Source organism: Zophobas morio, unplaced genomic scaffold (genome assembly GCF_036711695.1).
Source record: "Zophobas morio isolate AGI-343-1 ecotype UQ-CSIRO unplaced genomic scaffold, CSIRO_AGI_Zmor_V1 ptg000023l, whole genome shotgun sequence".
NCBI lineage: Eukaryota > Metazoa > Arthropoda > Insecta > Coleoptera > Tenebrionidae > Zophobas > Zophobas morio.
Window position 1 is genome coordinate 8649091 of NW_026972128.1, and position 21376 is coordinate 8670466.

The window sequence follows — 21376 nt, forward strand, 5'->3', positions numbered from 1 at the left end:
AAGCTTGAAATTTTGCTAAATAAATCGTGTTTAAAATGTATAAACTATTATGGATCTGTAGTTATGACTGTTATGAGTTATTAATACACTCATATTTTTAATCATGCATGGGTGGGCTATCTTAAAAAAAGTTTTTTTTGCATGTTTCAAAATTTTCAATTTTTCAATACCCCTCCTCCTCCGCATGAATTTTTGACCGTTTTTCAAGCAGCCTTCGAAAATTACCTGACGTTTTCTTGAAGATTTCGATTTGTAGAAATAATTTTCGACTTCGTTTCTTCGAAAATTCCATCATTTTCCAGAATCGATAAAATAAAAAAAAATGTACAACAAAATCTTACAATTCTTCTGAAATTTAAGTTGTCATCAGGTTTATAAATTACTAAATAAAATTTGTCCATTTGTTCCCACCAAGTTTTTTTTTCTATGTGTGTGGTTTATTCAGACACAGATACATATTTTTCGTAATATATTAAAAGACGTTGTCAAAAAAATGGTCGAAGGTTATTTAAACAGAACTTCCCTCTCCCTGAAGTGTATTCCAACAAATCCAGCTCTTTCGAAAATTATAGAATGTGATTCTGCAAAATTTTGTTTATTGTATGATAAACGTTATAAGTAAAATATATAGATAATGCCAGTCACAGTGCAAAAAAGTGACTCATGAACTGAGCTATGTCCGGTCGCTGAACGTTCTCCTCTTATACTTATTAGTATAAAACGTTGTTATACAGTTTTAATTTTATTTTTATTTTTGGAAAATTTTGATACTTTGGGTAAAATGTCAAGGCGGATTAATGAACTACAAGTACGTTATTTTATAAAATTTAAATAGCATTTACCATGCAGTTTTGAGGTGACGTCATCAAATTGTTAATTTTGACATCTACATGATATTGCTAAACATCTAATATTTGACAACAATAGGTCCGGTAGTTTTGGAGATTAATTGTCTACTAAAGGTCGACACATACGACATATGAGATGGAAGAGGGAGATTTGTATTTTCCTACTCCAGGGGCTATGAAAAGTCAGGATCAACTTTTATGATTTATCTAAGAAACTGGAGTTTTTATTGTGTTATAAGGATATGGGAAGTTTTATTTCAATAATTTTAGACCAATTTTTACCTCTCGAGCATAAGAATACGAAAAAGTAGGTCTTCTGTTTCCGTCTGTCTGTATGTCCTCTGTCTGTGACCGATTGTTGTCAAATTTTTTGTGTATTTATATTAGGAATATCATGTAGATGGCAAAACGTTAACCAAATTTGGCTAATCATGCCCACCGACAATCTAATGCCGTCCTCTCAACATTTTTTTTGTAAACGACATTTGTATATAGTAAAAGGGTTTTAAAATCTATAAAATATCATAGTCCTACACATGTAGTTTATCACTCCGTATTGAGTTTTTACCCGAAACGTCCAGATTTTTGGAAAAAAAAAATCAAAATTATAACACATTTTGCAATTTAATTTTGAATCTGCAAAACCGAACGCTTTGAAATCTTGCAAATATCTTAAAGTTATGATAAGCTTGATAAATTTTTAATCAAAATATATTTACTTATCCCCTCCAGAAAACTGATGACGTCAGCTCAAAATTTTAAAATTGTACAAAATATGATGAGTCTGACTTGTAATTTATCATTCCATTCATATTTTATGGATTTGCATATACAGGGTGATTCAAAAAATTAATGTATGCGTGACTTTATTTGATTGATTTAATCAGGAACTACAAAACCGAATGCTTTGAAATCTTGGAGATGTTTTAAAGTTATCGTAAGCATGGTAAATTTTTGATCAAAATGTATTTGCTCATACCCCCTAAAAAACTGATGACGTCACTCCAAAATTTTGCTGCATAAATCCTATCTTAAATGTACAAAATATGATGAGTCAATACTTGCGATTTATCACAGCATTAATATTTTTTAGATTTGCTCATACAGGATGATCCAAAAAAATTAATGAATCAGTAAATTAATTTTTGATGAAATTAAGAACAAGCCACCCCATTTTCTCGAAAATGTGAGAATACGCTCGTCTTTATGACAATAAAATAATGATAAGGTAAGAATTATAATAATAACATTCAGAATATTTTGTTCAATTGAGGCTTATGAATAATTTTAGTCATCTGTTTTGAGGCGATAAACTCATTTAAATGAAACAAATGTCTACGTGACATTCTTCCGATGTATAAACATCACCAATTTAAACACTACGTACACTACGTATGTTGCGCAGATAGCACTAATCCCGTTGATAATGTACAGTAAATATATTTTACAATGTCCCTACTTGTGCAGAGACGGTTTATACGGACATGCTTGTGAAGTTGAACCATCAGGCCCCCGAAGTTAAGGAACCCCTTCTGGCCTAAATGTAACAGAAAATAAAATTTATTTGTTTTTAATTTGGTTATTAATTACAAAAATTGTGCAAAATGCCACTTCTGGGTGTTCCACTAATTTATGACTTGCAGCCCGGCAGGCACCTGCACAAAGAGCTACCGTCTGAGTTTTTTTTGCAATATCGTTGCTCAGTCTTGTTTTGCTTTTTTTTATCGTTCAATAAAGTATACCGTACACTTTTGAAATTATTGCATTTACATTCATATTTTTTCGATTTTCTTATACAGGGTGATGCAAAAAAAATTATGACTCACTCCATTTTCCCCCCAATTTGGGGGGGGGGGGGGGGATATAAGACGTTATTATTAGTATTACTGCACCAACCTAAGTTGAAATACGTGTTCTCGCAAAAATGATAATTCACGTCATCACAAAATTTTGTAAAGTAAAAACTTATTCGAAACATACACGTAGCATGCTTCGTTATATTTACTTTAGCATTACATATTTACAAATGTTTATTTCAACTTATTAACAATTTTATAATTTTTCGAAAATGCTGGATATGTTTCATTGTACTTCAGGCGCGAGGAAAGTTCTGTGGAAACAACTTTCGACCAATTTTTTACCCGAGGCATAACCCAAATTGGACCACATTTTATACCAACACCACACTCATTTGGTAAACTCGGTGGTCGTACCGTAACAACCCCATTTTCTCGAAAATTTGAGAATACAGTAATGTTGCGCCCCCCTTTATTTAATAATAATAAAATAATAACAGCTGCTTATCTAAAATAAATCCAAAATAGTTTGCTCACTTGTAACTTAATTAATAATTTTAATCGCCTCCCCTGTTTTGAGACAACAAAAACATCAGCAATCGAAGTTAGGCATGTACTGATAATATTTTTTCTGTTGGTTGTCTACCTTAATTTTAATTTAAATCTATGCTGAGTTGACTTAGCATAACCTGACTTAGTATGATGTGACATAGTGTGACACAACTTAGCGTGACATAAATTAGTGTGACCTGAGTTAGAGGAACTAGGGACAGGGGAAAAGAAAGGAAGGGGTTTGGGGAGTTGTAATGAAGAATTGGAATTGGATATCATCAACTTGGCTTTAGAAAATTTCAAAGAGTTGCGGTAAATTGTTTTAACACATTCAATGACGTGCCAAAAAATCAGAATAGCAATAACTCAAAGTCAAGCGGTCACGATTGTCGACGATCGTGGATAATTGTAAAGAAAGTCTTACTTGAACATAACTAACGTTCTTAAGATTCGAGCGAACATGTTTATATCCTGTCTACATCCACAGGAAATTATTGTTTCGAATGCTGTATCAATTTCTCCGAGAAATTTAAATACACACACACAATCTTGCTTTAAAGGTTAAAGTTCAACTTTAACTCTATTTTAAACACACAAATGTTTAAATTAACGGATTATTTATGCTTAACGTTACTAGCATAGTGTTAACAAATACGAGTAGATAGATACCTGAATAAACATACACTTTAAAACGGGAGCAAAAACCATGTTTTCATAGCATGAGGTTTTTCTTCTCCGCATCAAATTTCTAATTAAAAGCTAGTAACAGGTTGATTAGTAATAATTAATAAAATAATTAAATTTCTTAGAAAACTTGAGCTTTTCATCGATTAAGCGAGGATATTGTAAAAGACTGTGAAACTCTCGTCGAATATTTCGAATCGTGGGAAATTAAATTATGGATATAACGATTATATTATCTTGACTCTGACATTGTGGAGTGAGGTTAAGGTCAGCTTAGTTTTTTTACACGGGAATCTAGTAAATTCTATACAACTTACAACCAGCAAACTTGCATTATTTCGTTAAACATATAATTATTTTAATGTTTGTTTAAAAGGGCAATAAATTAAAATACTTCATTATTACTGATAAAACAAATATACGTTTTATTATTGTTCGGTTAACAAATTGTTTTTAAATTGTGGTGAACACCCTTAATTAAACACACATTTAATGTTAATAAAAAATTAAGTGGATAACTTTGCTGCGTTACACACAATAAAATCTCTCAATACACTTTAGACCTGATCCAATTATTACAAGTTAGCTCTGTTGCATTAACTAACGGAACTGAATAAAAGTAAAGCTCGAATCAGTTAAACTAAATTAAGACCTTAAACAAGTTTCCAAGCTTGAGAACCGATTTTCGATTAATGTAAATTAAGCTAATTAAAATCGAGTTAGTCAGCGCTCATAAAATTCATGTTAGGCTTTACCAAATCAAATCTGCAGTAAATACAAACGAAGTACAAAATTACATTTGCCTTGAGAGAGTAAATAATTGAAAAAGATACATGTTTTCAGTTTATCGTTGTCGGGTAATTTCATAAATAGAATTGGGTCAAATTTTTAAATTTAATAATTTGTCTGCTGAAGTAAGTGAAATTATTGCCTTTTTACAGCATTTCTTTGAATTAAACAAATACTAAAACATTTTTATACTTGGCTTTATCTTCAAACGATACAAGATATCATTCAAGTTTCTTGCAGTCAACGATAGCCACATGTATTGTGCTATTTTTAGGGTGGCGTATCACCGAAATAGCTACTATCAACTTTGTTTTGAATTAAAGTGCCAGGAAAACACTCTCTTTTGATTATTCTTGCGAACATCATCACTTCAATTCATCACATTTTATTAAATATAAAAATTTAAACAATTAAAATTTCATTTATTGCTTTTATTTATTGTAATGTTATGAAAGTCTTTTATATTTATTACACATTGTACAAATTTGTTCATTACTATCACAGCATAGAATAAGGAAATATTGCAATATTTGCATGTTTTCTGGACGTTTCCGTCCGTCTGCTCGTCGGTCTGTCGTCTGTGTTGATTTTTATTGTTGTCAAATTTTATATCAGTCTTAAGAATATCGACTACAGATTGCAAGATAATCGACTCTATAGTTTAGGATTTTATCTATCTGATAAATTGCCAGATAAAACAAACGGCCTAATTTCTTATGCTACGATTATATCGCTACGATGCCAAGAAAACATGAAATTCAACATCGTCCAAATTATCCTATTACAACGCTTCCAAACTATTTCTCATGAAGCAAAAAAATCACTTTGTATGTGTTTTTGACATCGGAATATTTAACCAAATGAAAAAGCACCCCATATGCAAGTCATCTGTATTTTATAGAATCACCCACTGTGTCGTCGCGTGGGGAAATTTTCAGCGATGTTGAGCTATAACACCGCACAATTTCCAGTAAAGTTACTAATCAACTACTACGCCTCCGGCAAAGTGTCAAGGTGCTGCGTGGAATATTTTAACATGAATAAATAAAGACGATCCATGAATAAGTAAGAAATCAGAAAAAAATTGAACCGTTTCCTCTAGCTTTGATAAATAAATAATGCTAAATAAGCAAAATTGGTGGATGCGCCGGGACCGAGCTTTTACGTCTTGTGAAACGCTGTTATTTCATAACCAAGTCTGCCTATAAATTTACAATTACCTTATCAAGCTTCTGTGAACCAAATCCCAGATGCACACGGCTCCATTATCTCCCGCTGTGACCAAAATGGAGCTGTCAGGTGCAAATCTATAGATGAAATATTAAAAAAAGTCACTCGTTGTAAACTTGTCATTTTCACCTGCAGACTCTGATGGCGTCTCCGTTAACCTGTACCATAGTATAAAGTCTTACAGCCGAATGGAGATTCCACAGTATTGCCGTACCGTCCACTGATGCGCTTGCAAACATAGCACCTTGCGGAGATATCCTCACACAGGTCACTTGGTACTTGTGAGCTTTGAGAGGGGAATCCGACCTTTGTACGTACCCCGATCCTGGCACCCAATCCCATATTCGGATAGTTTTGTCGCTGTATAAAGCATACTGTAGACCTTTAAGGGGTGATTAATGGCTTTACCTGGATCCAGTGACTAGGGTATAATCAGAAGTAAAATCACATGTTGTTACGTCGCTTCGATGACCTGCGATGCTTTGTAGGATCTTTATATCATTTCCAGTAATTGACATTTTTTACTAGAACAAAAATCGAAGTCAGTAATGAAATATCGAATAAGATTGAAATATTACACGTAGAATGTACTGAATGCATTTTTAAATTACTTTTTGTGACAGTGAAATTGGGAGTCTATTGATCATTATTATTATTATTGTTATTATGCAAAGATTAAAGGAGCTAAAGTTAGAATTGATCGATATTACACAAAAATGATGAACATCTGCTATATTTGAAAGCACTTTCATTTGATGTGTCAGTTTATTAATATCACAGAAATGCACAGAAATACTGACGTTGACAGTCAACAGGAGTGGTTTCGGCGTATTCTGTGCCCCGAGGGTAAAATAAAAATTCAATTAATTAAGTCGGGACGAATCATTGAATCAGTAACTTCTTCGAAATTTGTCCATACTTACTTATTATAGTTAAATTAATTTTAAATCTAGTCTAGAGCAATTAGTCTACTTGTATTTCGTAAAAAACACAAAAACTAAAAGGTTTAAAACATTATTTTATAAATTAAAAAAAATTAGATAAAGTTGACGAGTTTGATAAGAATACAATAATTCCAGACTACAGAAAACAATGATTCATTGTTTTCATTCATTGGTGTTACTACGTATTAATCTATTTTTAGTTGTTTCATCACAAAAGAGACAATAAAATTGAAAAAACTTGGTCCAAAGTTGTTTCGACAGAACTTCCCTCGCTTCTGACGTACAGTCCAACAAATACTGCCTCTCTCAAAAATTATAAAATTTGATTTTGCGGAATTTTACTTTTTCGTGATAACCTCTATGGAGAAAAAACAATATAGAAATTACTAGTCACAGCGGAATAGAAAAAAATAAGGTTTTATCTTCTTAAAAAAAGACAGTTGGGACCCCTGAGAAGGCTTCGTCTTCTTTAAAAAAGGACAGTTGGTACTCCCGAGAAAGTTGCACATTCGTAAACAAGACATTTGGCGCTCCTAGGTTTCACATTAAAAAAGAAAGACATTTAGGGCTTCCGAGAAGGTTTTACAATTTTAAAACAGACAGTTGGGACCCCCAGAAGGTTTTACATTCTAAGAAAAAACATTTGGCACCGCTGACAAGGTTGTAAATATTTAAAAAAGATAATTGGGACCCCCGAGAAGGTTTGACATTAAAAAAAAGATATTTTAGGCCCCCGAGGAGGTTTTACATTTTTAAAAAGAGAGTTGGGACCCCCGAGAAGGTTTCACATTAAAAAAAAGACATTTTAGGGCAGCCGAGAAGGTTTTACAATTTAAAAAAGACAGTTCTATTTACCTATATTCACTTTATTGGTTTCGACAAAACCTCAAACTTTACCCTTATTCGAAGATTTAATTTGAGGTTTTCAATATTTTAAAATTGTCAAGACCAAATTTACAGATTTGATTGACTGTGAAAATAATTCTGTGTCGTTTTATGAAGATCATTAGAATGCCGAGAAGACCACAAGCTGACATAGGTCCACGAAGTCAATCAAATGTGTGACGAACTACCTCTGGTGCAAACCGCAATGATTTATTTCATGGGTAATTCGGATGCGGAAGTTGATCAGCGTTGTGCTCATAATCAACATGATCAAACATTGAAACGAGACATTGGGTGGTATGAATAAAATTGAGTAGATACTCATATTCGAAGTACGAAGTACCTACTTCAGTATTACTCTTATATACCTCAGTACATAGGTACTCGATGAGTACCTAGTTGGAAACATTGTATCTCCCCGGAAACAAATTGAACATCTACACGTTTTGTGAGCATTTAATCTAAAAATGAGTATCGGCGTGGCAATTGACTGAGCTGTCTGTAAAGCAGCTTAGAAAACGAATAGGATTGTTGAAAGAGTGAATTTTGACTAAACATGGCTACTTTCATGAACGTGGAACGTTGTCAAAAGGTTCATTCAGTTTGAAGAATACATTAGGAGCGGGAATATCGAAAACTTTTCAGGTAATTAACTTTTATTTATGCATAAATTGTGCAGTGCGTTCTTTCTAACACTGGCCATAGAAATTCCCATCTCAAGGTGTCTACCCCATACTAACTTATATTTTGGTGAGTTTTTGCCTTCATGGTTGCACACTGTCACTGTTTACCTTTTTTGTTGTATCGAGATGCCACTTGAGCATCAACTGGTACCTACTGAAGTATTAGCATCATCTAGAAAAACTAGAAACATTTTGATTTGATATTAGAGTAGATACTTCGTATTTCGAGTATGAGCATCTACTAAGTTTTATTTATATCAACCATTGTCAAAAAATTTATCGAACGTTGTTTCGACAAAACTTCCTTCGCACCAAAAGTATAATGAAACATATTCAGTATTTTCGAGTTGAGTCTTTTCTTCACACAATTTTGTGATGACCTAATCAACATTTACAATCAACACGTATATCACCTTGGATTGGTGCAGTGTAATACTAAAAATAAGTGTACTGTATTCCCAAAATTATCTGCGAAAATCGAGTGAGCCGTTCCATAAATTTTTTGGGGGGAATGAATAAATATTCTGATTAACAATTTACCATGCTTACAATAACTTTAAAACGTCTGCAAGATCTCAAATTATTCATTTCTGCAACTCTTGAGTTATTCAATAAAATAAATTAACTGATCTATACATTTTTTTGAGTCAGTGTAAAAGCAAATCTAAAAAATATGAATGCAACTATAAATTACGAATATATACTGATTATATTTTGCACATTTTGATAGGATTTATTCGGCAAAATTTTGAGGTGACGTCATCAAGTTTTTAGGGTTGATAAATAGATACATTTTGATTAAAAAACTACCATGCTTACAGTAACTTCAAAACGTCTGCAATATTTCAAAGTATACATTTTGCAATTCTTGATTCAATCAATAAAATAAACTGACTCAGTGATTCATTTTTTTGAGACACCCCGTATGAGCAAAACTAAAAAAATATTAATCCAGTGATAAATCACAAGTAAAAACTCATCATATTTTGCACATTTCAGATAGGATTTATTCAGCAAAAGTTCAGGTGACGTCATCAATTTTTTAAGGGGAATGAACAAATACATTTTAATCAAAAAATTTCCATGCTTATGATAACACTAAAGCATCTCCAAGATTTCAGAGCATTCGGTTTTGCAGTTCCTGATTATATCAATAAAATTAATTCACCCATTCATTAATTTTTTTGAGTCACATTATAAAGGCAAATCTAAAAAATATGAATGGAATGATAAATCACAAGAATAAACTCATTCTATTTTGGATATTTTAGATAGGATTCATTTGGCAAAATTTTGGGCTGACGTCGTCAATTTTTTGGAGAGGATAAGTAAATATATTTTGAATAAAAATTTATTATGCTTATCATATGTTTAAAACATGTTCAAGATTTCAAAGCATTCGGTTTTGCAGATTCAAAATTAAATTGTAGGTGAAACGAAGTTCACCGGGTCAGCTAGGTTTTAAATAAAGTGACGTCATAAACATAGATAATTCACAATACGAGAGAAAAAGAAAAAAAACGAAAGGCCAAATTTGTAATCGAACGCGCGAACGCGCGACGTCCGGTCCGCATTCCTGATTCATTACCACTAGACCACGACCGGGATGCCTTACACTATTAGTAAACTGTTATCATACCGCGCATTATGTTTTTGCAAAAATTTGGACTGTCAGGGAAAATCTCAAAGCGTATTCGTACACCACGCTTATAGGATTTTATTATTGTATAACTGTTGCAAAATTCTGGTTAGCACTTTATCATCTACATGATATTTCTAATATACTATATACAAAATTTGACAACAATCGGTCCAGCAGTTTTGGAGATTACGTATCTAATAAAAATGGACAAAACGGGAGACTATTTTTTTCGCATTCTAGGGGTCATAAAACGTCGAGAAAATATAAAAGTGGGCATTCGTCTGATAATAACTAATAATCTAAAACATAGCATCTGAACGTGAAGATTTTTGCAAACACTTAGGTAGATAATTATTACTTTCCTTGTTTTAATCTTATTCATTGGTTTCGGATTAGTTTTGATGAAATACTTGCGATAATGCATTCTCATGTTATGGGAGTGAAGCTGTTTTTAAAATGTACGTCATTTTAATATATGTACTTTAACTCTAGAATTTAGCTTTTAACTCGGGTCGGATCAGTAAGATCTGACATTTGTTGAGTGCCCAGGAAATTTTCCAACTACTCATTTTTACGCCAAACCGAGAGAATACTTTTACGGCCTCTTAGAATAATGGCGCTTTGAGACGATTTTCTAGGGAGGTATTTTTTTTATTTTATTTTCACACCGTCATGTTAAAGTTTAGATTTTTTATAGGGTTAAATTAGTAATATTAATACTAAAATAATCACAGTTTCAAAAAAGCTGAAGAAAGCGTTTCTAATCACGACTTTGATGAAAGCTGTTGACAAATTGTTTGTTACTACTTATGCTGATTGTTTTGCCAATCCTACCAAGATCTTAATTAGATGTTTACCTGACTATAAATCAATTAACTTTTACATATGTTGCCTATTTTATAAATAAGTAAACCCGTCGTTGTTCTAATTTATTTTCTAATTATTAAAATTAAATACTGGAAATCTAACCTGCTTGTTATATGTATTTCATATAAATCTCGCCCCTGTGTATCAGAAATCATGGCCAACTTCATCTGCATCGACTCCACTTTTATGCATGGGTTAAAAATATCATATCACTTACAGAACTAAAAGGCCCAAATGTTCTGAATGCCTCATTAGAACAACACACTTTTGATTTTTGTAAAATAAACTATGTGGTTGTCTGTTTATAAAGATAAATCGGCACAATTACTGATATTGAAAAAGTAAAGACTCTCTCACACAAAGCGCGTTCGTTAAATACTTTATTTTAATATTTTCAACCACACCTCAAATTTTGGTTTCAGTGAAATGACTGAAATTTTATAACAAATAGATTTTCATAAAGAACCACCCACACATTTTTCTTAATTTTTTTAAATCCTTAATTTTCAAAATCTTATCAGTTACATACTTTATTACCATAATATTAGTATTTCAATCTTCAGGTTATTAATTATTAATATTTGATAGAAATATTAGAAGGTTAATTATACATATAATTATTAATTAATATTGGTTTTTATTACAATTTCAATGACTTTTGTTCATTGCAAGCAATTCTAAATTAAAAGTAGGTCCCTGAGAAATTTAGAATTCACAAACTTTCTATAATAAAAATTAAAACTATGGTACCAGTCGTTAAATAACGTACACCGTCTAAAATTTATAAAGTATGACGTCCGTCACTCATAAAACATGGCGCGTAAAGTTAATGAAGTACTACGATCAGAATTTATAAAATACGGTTTTCTTCGTTCGTAAAGTGCGGCTTTCGTCGTTCAAAATGTACACAGTACAGCGTTCAACATTCATAAAGTCTGATGTACAAAGTACAAAGTAAACCGTGTGTGGTTTATTGAGTACGGTATTCGTACTGACTATGATATAAAATTTAAAAAATTAGATATATAGGGCAAAAATAACGGCAAATTCATAAACCATACCACAAGTATAACGTATGTTATTTTTGAAATTTAAATAATACTTATTTACTACGAAAAATGATAAGGAGACGTCATCAAATTGTTGGTGGGGATGATTAGACAAATTTTTGTTACTGTTTTGCTATCTATATGACCTTTTTAGTTCGCATATAAAATTTGATAACAGTAGTTTTGGAGATTATTTGTATAATAAAAATCGACACAGACAACTGACAGACGGAAACAAAACAAGTATTGGTTGAATTGCCAACAGAATTAATAAATTTTGTTAGAATTTTGCTTGGCGCTATGTCACTTTTAAGCGCTCAAGAAAATTTGGTTATGACATTTTAATTGTAATCAAATAACAAATTTAGATATAAACTAAATGTCACTGCCAACGATGTCAGGTAAAGACATAAATAAAATAAAAAAAAACATTTTTCGGTACAAGATACAATTTTTTGCTATGAAATATGCTTTCTCATTTCTCTTAATTTTTAAGGCATAGTTTTGACAAAAGGACATTTTCTCAAATTATATACGATGTGTAATGAGTTATTTATTGTAAAGTAAGTTGAGTACTAACATTAGTGTGACTTTAAATTTAAAATTAGTATTAAGTACTTGTAATTATTACAGATCTCAATACAACTTTATTCAGTTCGATTGGTTTACCACTTAGCAAAAGCAAAACAAAGTGTATTTTATATTCATGCAAAATTTTCTAATTTCAATATACAAAAGTGGCTACCACCCAATATAAAATTCTCCAAAATTATTAATTTGGAAGCATTACCATACGCACAAAAATAACAACGAAAAAGTAAAGAAACATTACAAGCGTTTATATTGATAAACGTGATTTTATCAATATTCACTCCTGTCAATACTGATGTTAGTTTTACGTTCGACTATTTTCGAAATATAATATTCTGCTGATGTAGGGTGAGAGGCAAGATATCGATTATAACTTATCTGTGCCATACAGAAGTAAAACCACGTTCTTCATTTATTTTCAACGATACAACTTTGAAGATCTTTATATATTAAAAAACATATACTTGGTTGCTCTATATTCGACTCCTGTAATAAACTATTAACACTGTAACTCAAAAAATCTACCTACGTGACTTATAAAATCACTCAACTATATGACTCTTCTGAAATTATCAAAGTTTTATCATTAAATATGTATTAACCAAAAGGTCAGTTTTATTTCGAATAATGAGGATATCTGAGTCAACGAACAACAATTTAGTCGAGTTCAATAAAGATATAATTAGTTGAAAAAATTTGTTCAATAAACACGTAGTCCACAAATTCTTATTTTTTATCAGCGCACACAAGTACAATCAACGGTAATTATCTCAAATATAAAACGTTTCAAAATATTCAAATTTAATGCACTGTACGAATTAGCGTTCCAAAATTGCACCTGAAAAGGTATATTTATAAAATTATTACACTTGTGGGCAAAACGTTGTAAATTAATTTCCGTTACATCGCCGTAGCAATTAAAAGTTTCTAAATGTACACCTAGAACGTAGAACAAAGCAAAACATTAAATCAAAAACTTCGTATGGGACATAAGCTTTAACAAAGAGCATTTGTAATCCTATATAGTCTCGTTCAAAGTGCACGTAAACGCGACTTCCCTACTCTAAAATTAAATCCGAGTTTTATTAAAAAATAATAACAAGATTTCCTGCAAAGTTTAATTGTTTCTCCCTACGTAACATCGAAGCCGAACACTGATTAAAAGTTGATCGGATTTGTGTGAGACTTTTAAAGAATTAATCAATACAACGCTGCATTTTTAATAACTTATACTTACTCAAGATGCCACTAATTTATTTACTACAAGGTTATCGATTATTTAATTCGAACTTACTGCAGATGAAACCATTAATATTCATAGTCGTGGTTAAATGTTCACGTGTTTTATCTGCACAACAAAGAACGATTTAAATTCAATCATTTTGATCAGTTCGCTGCTCTTGATAACTGCAGACTGTTGTAATGCCGTCAATCTTCCAAAAACTTTGCAACTTTTCTCGTATTATGGTCTTTTTTGAAACTTTTGAGAAACGATTGTACTAACTTTCAAAGTCAGATCTTTTTACTCCTCGCCACTTCTCATTAAGTGATCCTCTTAAAATCCTCAAATTCGCAAAATCTTAAATCACTCGCCGCATTTAAACAAACAAAACCAATAAAACATTTTCAACTAACTTTAAACTAAATTATGCTTTAATATAGTATATTTAATTCGGTGGAAGCTGAACCCACATTCAACAGGTGTTTGTTATCACAACGGATTTAAATTAAATAAGTTTTAGTAGAAGGTCGAATAACATCTAGTTTCGAATACTTCACCACGTTTAAATTAAATTGCACAGGTATGTGCTTTGCATTTACGGCCAAAAAACGCATTCTTTGAATTTAAGACACCAACTGGGTGTTAATTCGTCATAAATTTAGCAACTAGTGGACCACAAAATCCAAGAACGTGTGAAAAACCGGCGGTTTTTCGAAAGCAAAAAATTCGTCAAACATCAAACGCTGGAAACATAAATCACAAACTTGTCGGTAATTTTTCTAGAAAATGCACCGCGACATCAATAGATCACTTCGTACCCACCGTGTCGCTGTCCACTATTTATGACACTTGAAAAAAATCAAAAAGTCACAAAATCACATCGGATCAAAACGAAAGCAAAACTGAAAAACCTGCGACACGTGAACCGTGAAACTAATAAAACGCGTCGGCGACCTTTGTACAAAACAGACATTAGATCGCTATGACAACTATGAAAATAAATTTTGTCCACAAAGCAGCAGGAATATTCAATGAAAACAGCAGGAGTATCGAGCCACAATCAAACGTTACTTCTATATCGATCTGAAAATAATAATAGTTGACGTGGTTTATTGAATTAAACTGCAACAATAACCAAGAAATCTCAACTATTACAAAGCTTTTTATCAACGCCGTCGAACAAAGCTCTATGACATGACAGTATTTTGATAAAGAAGTCGCTTAATGTTCTTGTGTAAATTAATTCAGTACGAGACAACGCAAACAAACGCCCACCGTAAATCAAGCTAATATGTAGTAACATACTCACTCGTGCCCTCCGAATATGCTATTTTCAAAACTATGCCGTTTATTTGGAGAGGGTTTTTTTGTTGTTGGATCATAAAGGATGGATCTAGGCGTGTCGAAACGCTAGAGTATCGTCGCAGCATCACATGGATTTGCACGGAAATTTGCTCCAGATTCCATTGCAGCAAGAATTAAATCAATAGCTACGGTTTACTCGTAAACGACGAAAAGAACCTCCTTCTGCCATCGTTGCTCCGTCTTTAGTGCTGTCTCACATATTACGACAATAAAAGCTCCCCGTAAAATGCAAACATGATCATAGCTATTAAAGTGTGTCAGAATTACCTACAATAATAAAACTACTATTAAGAAACTAGTATTATGTTTACTATTATTATTATAACTTGTACTTCGATTGAGATTTTTTTTTATATCGTTACAGTGAGAAATTCCAAAAGCAGCTTTTGTGTTAAACAAAATACATGCAACTTTTATTCATGTTTGTGTGAAGAGAAAAGTATAACACAAAACGAATTGCAGTTGTTGGGTTCTTTATTTGTTGGCATAAGTTTACGAGCTTTAAATTATTAAGTAAGACCTGTGTCAAAAGTACGTATTTCTGGACGGTCTTCTTCAACAGTATTTTCACAGTGGACGTGCCACATTTATGTTATTCTAATCTACCTCCTAGTAGTCAATATGTACACGTTACGATTACAGCGAGAAAGCAATTAAAAACACGATCAAAGGCAGCCACAAATTTTTAAAAGTTTGTCTTTGATCATTTCAACTCAAATATTCAAATTGATGGTAATCTCACAAGACAAAAATTCTATCGAAGACAAATCTTTAAAAAACCATGGCTGTCTTTGATTGCGTTTTTTATTGCTTTCTTGGTACAATCTCATAGAATTTGGCGTGGGAGGTTGAAAATATGTCTGAATTCATAATACCTTCCAAATATTTGTTAACCTCACTAGGCATATGTGAAACTACACCAAGTTTTACAAGTGGCCTACAATTATTTAAAAAATACTCCAACAGGACGATGAAACTATAGCCATAGAATGTAACATTTATCAGAAAAAAAGTAAACGAGCATGTTTTTAATACATTTTCTGTGCAGATGTTCCAGTCTTTTCCACTTTTCATACACTTTCAACACAATAATATTTATGTTCAGTTTTTTTAATGTGCGCAACACGATGCAAATTCTGTTATTTGTAGTTCTCAAAGTCTTGAGGAAAAATCAATTAAGTAGTAAATAACATGATTGAAAACAAACTCCTCTAGTAGGTCCTGCAATTTATTTTAAAATAATGATGTTGGCAACATCAACTCGTCCCTTGTTCAGTTTGACAGCTACGTTCAAATAGCTGTCAAATAAAGGATCAGATAGCTGTAATCCAACACCATTATTTTAAAAATTAATTGCACTATACAGAGTGTTTTGTTTTTAAGGCGTAACACAAAACTTAGATTTTTCAAATGGAATACACATACCTATATTTTTACATTATCCTTTTTTGATCATTTTCGAAAATTACCTGGAGTTGAAATCTTTTGAAAACAGCACACCAACAAAGTTGCCCAGACGACCAATTCTTGTTCGATGAGAAGCTTTAGATGAGTCAACGTGCTGTTTTCAAAAGATTTCTACTATAAAGACATTTTCTTGTACATTTCCATCTTTAGAAGTTACTTTCGGCCTCGTTTCTTCGATAACTTCTACCATTTTTCCAGAATGGCTCATTGAAATATGGTTACTTTTAGCTTTTTTTTATTGAATTTCTCGACCTTAGCACGCCGAGATCCAGATCCCAGAATTGTTCGTAGATTTTTAAGCCACTTTTTCAAAAGCTCGGTTTTTCAGTACTCAATTATGAAAATGTTCACTCTTTTTCGATCATTTTCTAAAATTACCCAAATATATTTATTTTCTTGTAGATTTCCACCTCTAGAAGTTACTTTCGGTGTCACTTCTGCCATAACTTCTACCATTTTTCCAGAAAGGGTCATTGAAATATGGTAATTTTTAGCTTTTTTTATATTGAATTTCTCGACCTTAGCACATCGAGATCCAAATTCCAGAATTGTTCGTAGATTTTTAAGTCACTTTTTCAAAAGCTCAGTTTTTCAATACTCGATTATGAAAATGTTCACTCTTTTCCGATCATTTTCGAAAATTACCCAAAGATCTTTTCTTGTAGATTTCCACCTCTAGAAGTTACTTTCGGCGTCACTTCTGGCATAACTTCTACCATTTTTTCAGAATCGCTCATTGAAATATGGTAAATTTTAGCTTCTTTTTATTGAATTTCAAACAAAATATTTCTTGGCACGTCGAGATTTATATCCCAGAATTGTCCGTAGATTTTTAAGCAACTTTTTCAAAAGCTCAATTTTTCAATACCCGATTATCAAAATTTTGACGCTTTTTTGAGCATTTTCGAAACATACCGAAAGATAATTTCTTGTAGATTTCGATCTCTACAAGTTACTTCCGGTTGCATTTTTTTTATAATGTCCATCATTTTTATAGAATCGCTCACTGAAATATTGCAATTTTTCGAATTTTTAACAAAAATTAAATTTCAAACCAAATATTTCTTAAATCTTGGTCCGGGACCATAAATACGCTGTATTTTTAGATTCAGCACGTCGAGATCTATATCCTAGAATTTTTGTGGACTTTTAGGCAACTTTTTCAAAAGCTCAATTTTTCAATAGGTAGATATTTTATGAAGATTTTGACGCTTTTTTGACCATTTTCGAAAATTGCCGAAAGACATTTTCTTGTAGACTTAGACTTCTAGATGCTATTTTCAGCCCCATTTCTTCAATAACTGATACCATTTTTCCAGAATCCCTCATTCAAATATGGCAATTTTTAGAATTATATTTCAAAACTTTGATTTTGATACCGAATATTTCTAAAATCTTGGCCCAAGGTTATCAGTATGCCATATTTTACGCATCAATGCTTCCTAGGCTTTATAATCACCGTTTATTATTGAAATTCTGATGCGATGTTTCCAATTTTCTTGAAATTTTTTAGACTATATTTTTCAAATCAGCAAATTGAGACTTATATCCTAGAATTTCCTCTGAACTTTTAGGCAACTTTATCAAAAAATTAATTATTCAATACTCCCCCTCTTATGAAAACTTGAACGCTTTTGTGACCATTTTCGAAAATTGCAGAAACACATTTTCTTGTTGATTTTGATCTCTAATAGTTACTTCCAGTCTCATTTTTTCGATAACTTGTAAAATTTTATCCAGAATCGTTCATTGAAATATGGCCATTTTAGAACTGTTAAAAAAAATTAAATTTCAAACCAAATATTTCTTACGATTCTACGACAACTGGTCGCAAACAATTGATCGCGCGACAATTGATCGCAAGCAACTCGTCGCAGCACAATTGGTCGCACGCGACAATTGATCGCGGTGACAATTGATCGCAGCGACAATTGGTCGCACGTAAATTGATCGCAGCGACAATAGATCGTACGTAAATTTATCGCAGCGTCAATTGATCGCAAGGTAAAATTCATCGGGAAGTATTTTCTTTTATTAAAACTAAATATTTTGTATTCTGAATTTTAAGTTGCAATAAATTTAGCAATCAGGTAAGGTGTAAATATCGAATTAAAAACAATTTGAATATAGATAAGTGACGAAGTTTGTAGTTGCACTTTAAAAATTAAAAAATACGAGCGTAAACACCTCGTTACATAAGATTTTTTATTAATAAATTGTCATTTTGGTTATTTTTTTTAAGAGATTGTTTCTATTTATCTCGTTGCTTATTTTACCTATTATATTATAGGAACTAGCTTCATTATAATAAGTACTCAACATAAAAACAAGTGTTTATTGTTCTTAACTAGACTACAATTTTAACAACCTTTAAATTTTAACACATTTTGATATAGAATTGCCTCTATTGTCTATTCTTGTCTTTATACATATCACCAAACAATAAAATTTATGAACTAATAGTACATCTAGAGTATCCATATGCAGCGAATGTAAATTCCACTGGACGGATATAATACTTATTTTAATCCCTTGTAAATTGCAACGGATCTTTTACAGGGTTTGAGAAAGGTTTACGTGTATTGTAAATATATATTGCAAAAACTTTTATTAGAGCGTCAAGAATAATTTTGTGTTACCGGGAAATCTAAGAAATGTAGGTACTTATGCAACTAAAAACTTATTTTTTAATTATTATTATGTGACTAGTATTGTACTGAAGAAAAATTCAGTTGTACCATATGTGGCTGTAAAAAAATACATATACAGGGTTAGTCACGAGAAAATTATTTCTGAAAATTATTTTTACGCAACCCAAAATACGAATACCATGTACCACTTGATACTAACTGAATTTAAAATGAAATGCTTAATTCATGATTGCTTTGAGTTTGGCAATGTCATTTTGACAATTCTGGAAAAGGAGGTTACGTAAGTGTCCATGGTGGTACCGCAGCCAGTTGGAGATCTCCGCTGGCGCCGCTTATAAGTTTGTCAGGGCTTGCTTCGAGTGCCTCTTGATCTTTTGCAACCGATTAATGACGAGAAAATTATTTCTAAAAATTCCTTTTACGATAGATATTTCTGTGACGTGTAAAACAGATCTCAGATTTAAAAAAATGGAAAAAATAATTGGTTCGCAGTTTTCCATGAATGACCCTACTACGGGCTGCTACCTGTTTTTATTCTTCTCCGCACTTTGCATCCTACAAAAATTTACAACATGGGCTGGAGAAGCCCACCTACATCCGGCAGATTAGGCAAATAATTGTGAGTATGAATAGTCGGCCTTCCGAGTGAAATGCCCTTCAATAAACTTTTCAAACTTCCCAAGCTAAAAATTAGTCACGCCATTACGAATAACCACTACTCAGTGGCGTCGTCATCCTGGTTGTTTCTACTTTTTACCGGTATTCACTGTATTACTTGTTACTCGTGATGTATTGATTGATTTAAATATTTTAAATAATATTAATTAATAGAGAATATAAATCTGTTATGTGCGTTGTTTTATTCAACAAATTTTATTCCATGAGCCGCTTCAAAAAAAAAAAACTGTACGTCACTGTCATCGGCAGTCTAATCTGGATAGTGAGGGGTACTGTACTGACACTTTACCGGTTTGGCTCGAAACCATCATTTTAAGTCTGGCACTTCCTCCAGTAAGAGCATATTCCTTTGCTCCATGGTCAAAACTAATCTTTTTACGATCTTGTTTACAGAAATGACGTAAAAGTGGAGATTGGTGTGTAGGTACTTAGCAAAGGGAACGAGATAAATTATTCATTCTTTGGTATCTACAAGTGCCGTATTAACAGTGTGAGCGTTCAAAAAAGTTCTGAATGAAAAAACATCTTTGGTTTTATCATGGATTAAAGATAATCCAGAACTAATTTGTAGTGAGCAAAAAATTGTCTGCAAAGAATGCAATAAACTCCAAGATTAATTGTTAATATATAAATTCAAATTTCTTTGCACCAAATTTATTAAAAAATATATATATTTAATTTTTTAAACTATCGAACGTAATGAAAATAATACTTTTTCACTTAAAACTGTAACGAGGGTTTTTTCACGATTTATCTATAACTTTTTAATTTGACAATTGTAATAATTTTAAAACCATTTTTTATTAAAGAAAAATGACGTCTAACACGTTTTGAAAGCTATTTTTTTCACTCGTTTAATTGACAAACTTTAAATTTGTGAGAAGAAAAGCTTGAATCACTTACTTGAGCGTCTAATCAATAAGACGAATAATCCAAATGAACATTACAGTAGCATACCGACGAGATGTGTCAGCATTAAAAAAAATATTTTACAATATTTTCACTTTTTTGCACTTTGGTTTAGTCGGAACTGAGCCTAATAGTTACTGTTTTTATGGAACTCGTATGTATTTATTTTGACACTTTTTTTTAGAAATAATGAAATTTTTGAGAATATAGCACATTATTTTATTTTCCTCATTCATAACAATTACTTATTTCTCTATAAACGCTATCATTTTTCGCCTGCGATCAATTGTCGCATGCGACCAGTTGTACTTGCGACGAATTGTGTTGCGATCAATTGTGACTGCGACCAGTTGTCGTTGCGACCAGTTGTCGCTGCGACCAGTTGACGCTGCGATCAGTTGTTTGCGATCAATTGTCGCGCGACGAATTGTGCACGACGAATTGACGCGGTACCATTTCTTACATCTTGGTCCGTGACCATAAGACACACTATATTTTTCGAAATCAGCAAATTGAGATCTATT

The 21376-nt window shown here is 32.0% G+C and overlaps 1 protein-coding gene across 4 annotated transcripts in view; it reads right to left on the reverse strand.

Annotated features, from left to right (window-relative positions):
- Window positions 1–21376, reverse strand: part of LOC135134663 (WD repeat, SAM and U-box domain-containing protein 1-like) — a 64149-nt gene that overhangs the window by 19237 nt on the left and 23536 nt on the right. For all 4 annotated transcript variants that reach the window (XM_064063413.1, XM_064063416.1, XM_064063415.1 and 1 more), the window contains exons 2-4: window positions 6308–6423; window positions 6029–6259; window positions 5890–5976 (exon numbers count right to left, since the gene is read on the reverse strand). In XM_064063413.1, coding sequence (XP_063919483.1) covers window positions 5890–5976; window positions 6029–6259; window positions 6308–6417 — 428 coding nt within the window. In that variant the 5' untranslated portion in view covers window positions 6418–6423. The remainder of the gene's footprint in view (window positions 1–5889; window positions 5977–6028; window positions 6260–6307; window positions 6424–21376) is intronic.